This window comes from Frankliniella occidentalis, unplaced genomic scaffold (assembly GCF_000697945.3).
Source record: "Frankliniella occidentalis isolate FOCC.00 unplaced genomic scaffold, Focc_3.1 Scaffold29, whole genome shotgun sequence".
In the NCBI taxonomy this organism is placed as follows: Eukaryota; Metazoa; Arthropoda; class Insecta; order Thysanoptera; family Thripidae; genus Frankliniella; species Frankliniella occidentalis.
The window spans coordinates 313121-316098 of record NW_026267159.1 but is presented as its reverse complement, the minus strand read 5'-3'; the positions used below and the strand labels follow the sequence as shown (position 1 = coordinate 316098).

The following is a 2978-nucleotide window of genomic DNA, read 5'->3' as shown; positions in this document are numbered from 1 at the left end:
GGGGGGGGCTCTAAAACCAATGTCATTTCAACGTCTGATCGACGTTCAAGCGTTCAAGATCCCTACTACTTTTGTCAACCAAATCGAGGTTTTGAGGTCGAATCGACAATTTTCATTTCTGGCTGGGCCCCAAAGGTCATGGAACTCCTTTAAAGCCACATTCCTAGGTCTTATAAACGCACCCGCCACCACAGCAAGGTGCCAGGAAGCCAGGGCAGGGAACTCCCACGGGCCGCTTTCGCCGTAAGTCGAACCCCGGTCAGTAAATGGCATAAAAAGTGCAATAGGCGCTACTGGGGTTTCCAAATGGGGGAATGCCAACCCACTGCATGGGTTTTCAAGAGGTAATTTTTCTTTTGAGTAATAGCGGCTTCAAAACGGGTTTGGAGACAGTTATGAATAATAGTCACTTGTTAAGATATTTTTAAATAAAAAAGTGTTTTATTTTTGTTTACAGAATAATTAATTGTGCCCTTTTTTCTGATTATCTATTTTAACAATTATCTTAAATTAGAAAAATATACAGAGGATAGGTGCTAGTCAGACACATTGACTACTGGTAACAAGGTCTCATAAAAATTCAATGTTATGGCAACTGAACTATCGAAGGGCTTCCTTTTTAACAGTTACCACCTCATTAAACAATTTGTAACCCAATCTGGTTAACATATCAAAGGAACATTGAAATTATCAAGTTCTAGTTTTATTTGTACAACATAACAATTACACACCGCATTTAATACTTATGCCAAGCGCGTAGTTTTTGAGGCTTTTAAACAAGCTTTTCACTAAGGGCACAAGCCTGCATTTTGATACAAACTGGGCCTATAGCCAAAATAGTGTACATTTGTCCTAATTAGATTAAGACAAATGATTCATGACAGCTTTGCACATTCAATAGAATACCACCCTTTGACAACAATTTACTTCAACACCTATACTTTGCCCTTCTGGTTCTCTCTAATATGTTTAATACTGAAAATACTTCAAAGATGCTGTATGTAAACAGCAAACCAAAAATTATAGTCTATTTACAGCATGAATATTACTTAAGAAATTTATTTTCTTATAAATTTGGACTTATGTAAAGCACCAATTTACAGGCAGAAATTATTTAAAAAGGGGTTGTAGTTTAACTACTTTCTTTACACCAAAAAAATGAAAAATTATCTTTGTAATTGTGTCCAAACTTTTCAGTAGGATGACTATTTGTATTTTAAGAAAAAATAATTATCATTTCATATTTCCTCAGACAACAACCAATAAAAAACAAGTAGGGAGCACTTTTGTGTTTCAAAGATGCTAGACTTGTTTGGAATCTACATTTTATTGATTACTGTTTCTTGTTTGTTGCAATAGTGCCTGTGAAATTGTTTAACAAAGAAAATACAACAAAACCACATCATAAACTCAAGGTGTTTGGGTTTAATTGATGATGATCCAGAAAAATAAAATCAAACATTTGATTTGTGAATAACTACAACATAAACATTTACGACAATCGGTAAATTTTGGTTCTTAACATAGAATGAGAAGCACCAGATGTTTACAAACCATGCATAGTTAAAAAGACCTTCATTCATTTAAATGAGTTATACATTAAATCTGATGAGTATCACAGCTAATATCTTACCTAAACTAACTAACTTACGATGGCAGGAAAACTTCTGAAACTATCAGGTCAAAAAGATAGATAAAATAACCAACCTCTGCCACAGGCAACTACAAGGGATAAAAATACTCCTGTTGATAGGAAGGAAATACTAATTGTGCTTAGTACTACTCACAACATTACCAATGTAAGTCTTGCTTTATAAAATATTTTCTGATTTTACAGACACACCTTTCAATCACATTGATAATCTGGGAGTATAAAATATCACAAACCATAACATTTTTACAGCTCACCACCTTTACAAACAATTTGAATTGCTCATTAAAGGAAAAGATGACAATTAAATGCACACTCTTACTTTCACTCAAACTCTCAATACTGTTGTAAGCCTCTACTGTACATTTTTGTAGAAAAACTTTTCAGAACATAACCACCACATTTTGCATATTCTTAATGTAAGAAAATAAATAAGCTCACTATGGCGACGTTGTTTCCTCACAAAATGCTTTTGATATCAGTAACAGTTGAAATAAAGGTAGATGTACTACTAATATCATAAAAAGGTATGTATGCCAAGAGACCTATTTTGCTCAAAACATACCAGTCAAAAACAGTACGATAATTATCAAAGGATAAAATTGAATATCTTGCAGCATAATTGAAACGTGCATATCCGAAATGTTGCCACTTTACAAGCAGCAAGCCGCTTACATTACATGGTAGATTGAATTTACTCTGCCTGACATTTAGCCATGCTAAGGGCAAGACCTTAACACAAACCCCAATTTAGTGCTGTGTTTCTTCTATTGCTGCTCCATTGTTGTCAACACCATTAAGTTTCTTGGTATGACCATTTCCATTTGCCTCAGGATCTCGTCGAGGTGCGTCGAGGCTGGGATCATCCCAAGCTTGTCTTTCACCCGATGAAAATATTAGGTAGAACGTAGCACAGAAGACATAAACACCAGCTGATATGAAGAAAACTTCTCTCCATGCTGCTTGAGTTGGCTGAAAATAATAAAAGGACAATCAATACACAATCAATTACATGTAGACTAATCACAGTATCAGCAGGTACAACAACTTGATAGCTTACCCTGCCGTGTATTATGTAGCCAGCCGTGACAGGTGCTAACAGTCCAGCAAGATTTGCAGTACAATTAGTGAAACTCATCAGAATGCCAGCAAATCTGGGAGAAATATCCAGGTGATTTACTTTGAAACCTGAATAAATGCCGCCATTCATGCCCATTCCAAGGGTTAAAATGGCAACTGTGAGTACAGGGTTGCAGCCAGTGTAGGACGCAATAATGAGCGCAATTGCAGGTCCATATTGTCCTACAAACAGAAAAGACATTAATAT

General features: G+C 35.6%; 1 protein-coding gene across 1 annotated transcript in view; it reads right to left on the bottom strand.

Annotated features, from left to right (window-relative positions):
• Positions 1–419: 419 nt before the first annotated feature.
• Positions 420–2978, bottom strand: part of LOC127748695 (putative inorganic phosphate cotransporter) — a gene marked incomplete in the record, with an annotated part of 16340 nt that continues 13781 nt past the window's right edge. Inside the window, 2 exon segments of the mRNA XM_052265652.1 lie at positions 420–2623; positions 2712–2953. Coding sequence (XP_052121612.1) covers positions 2402–2623; positions 2712–2953 — 464 coding nt within the window.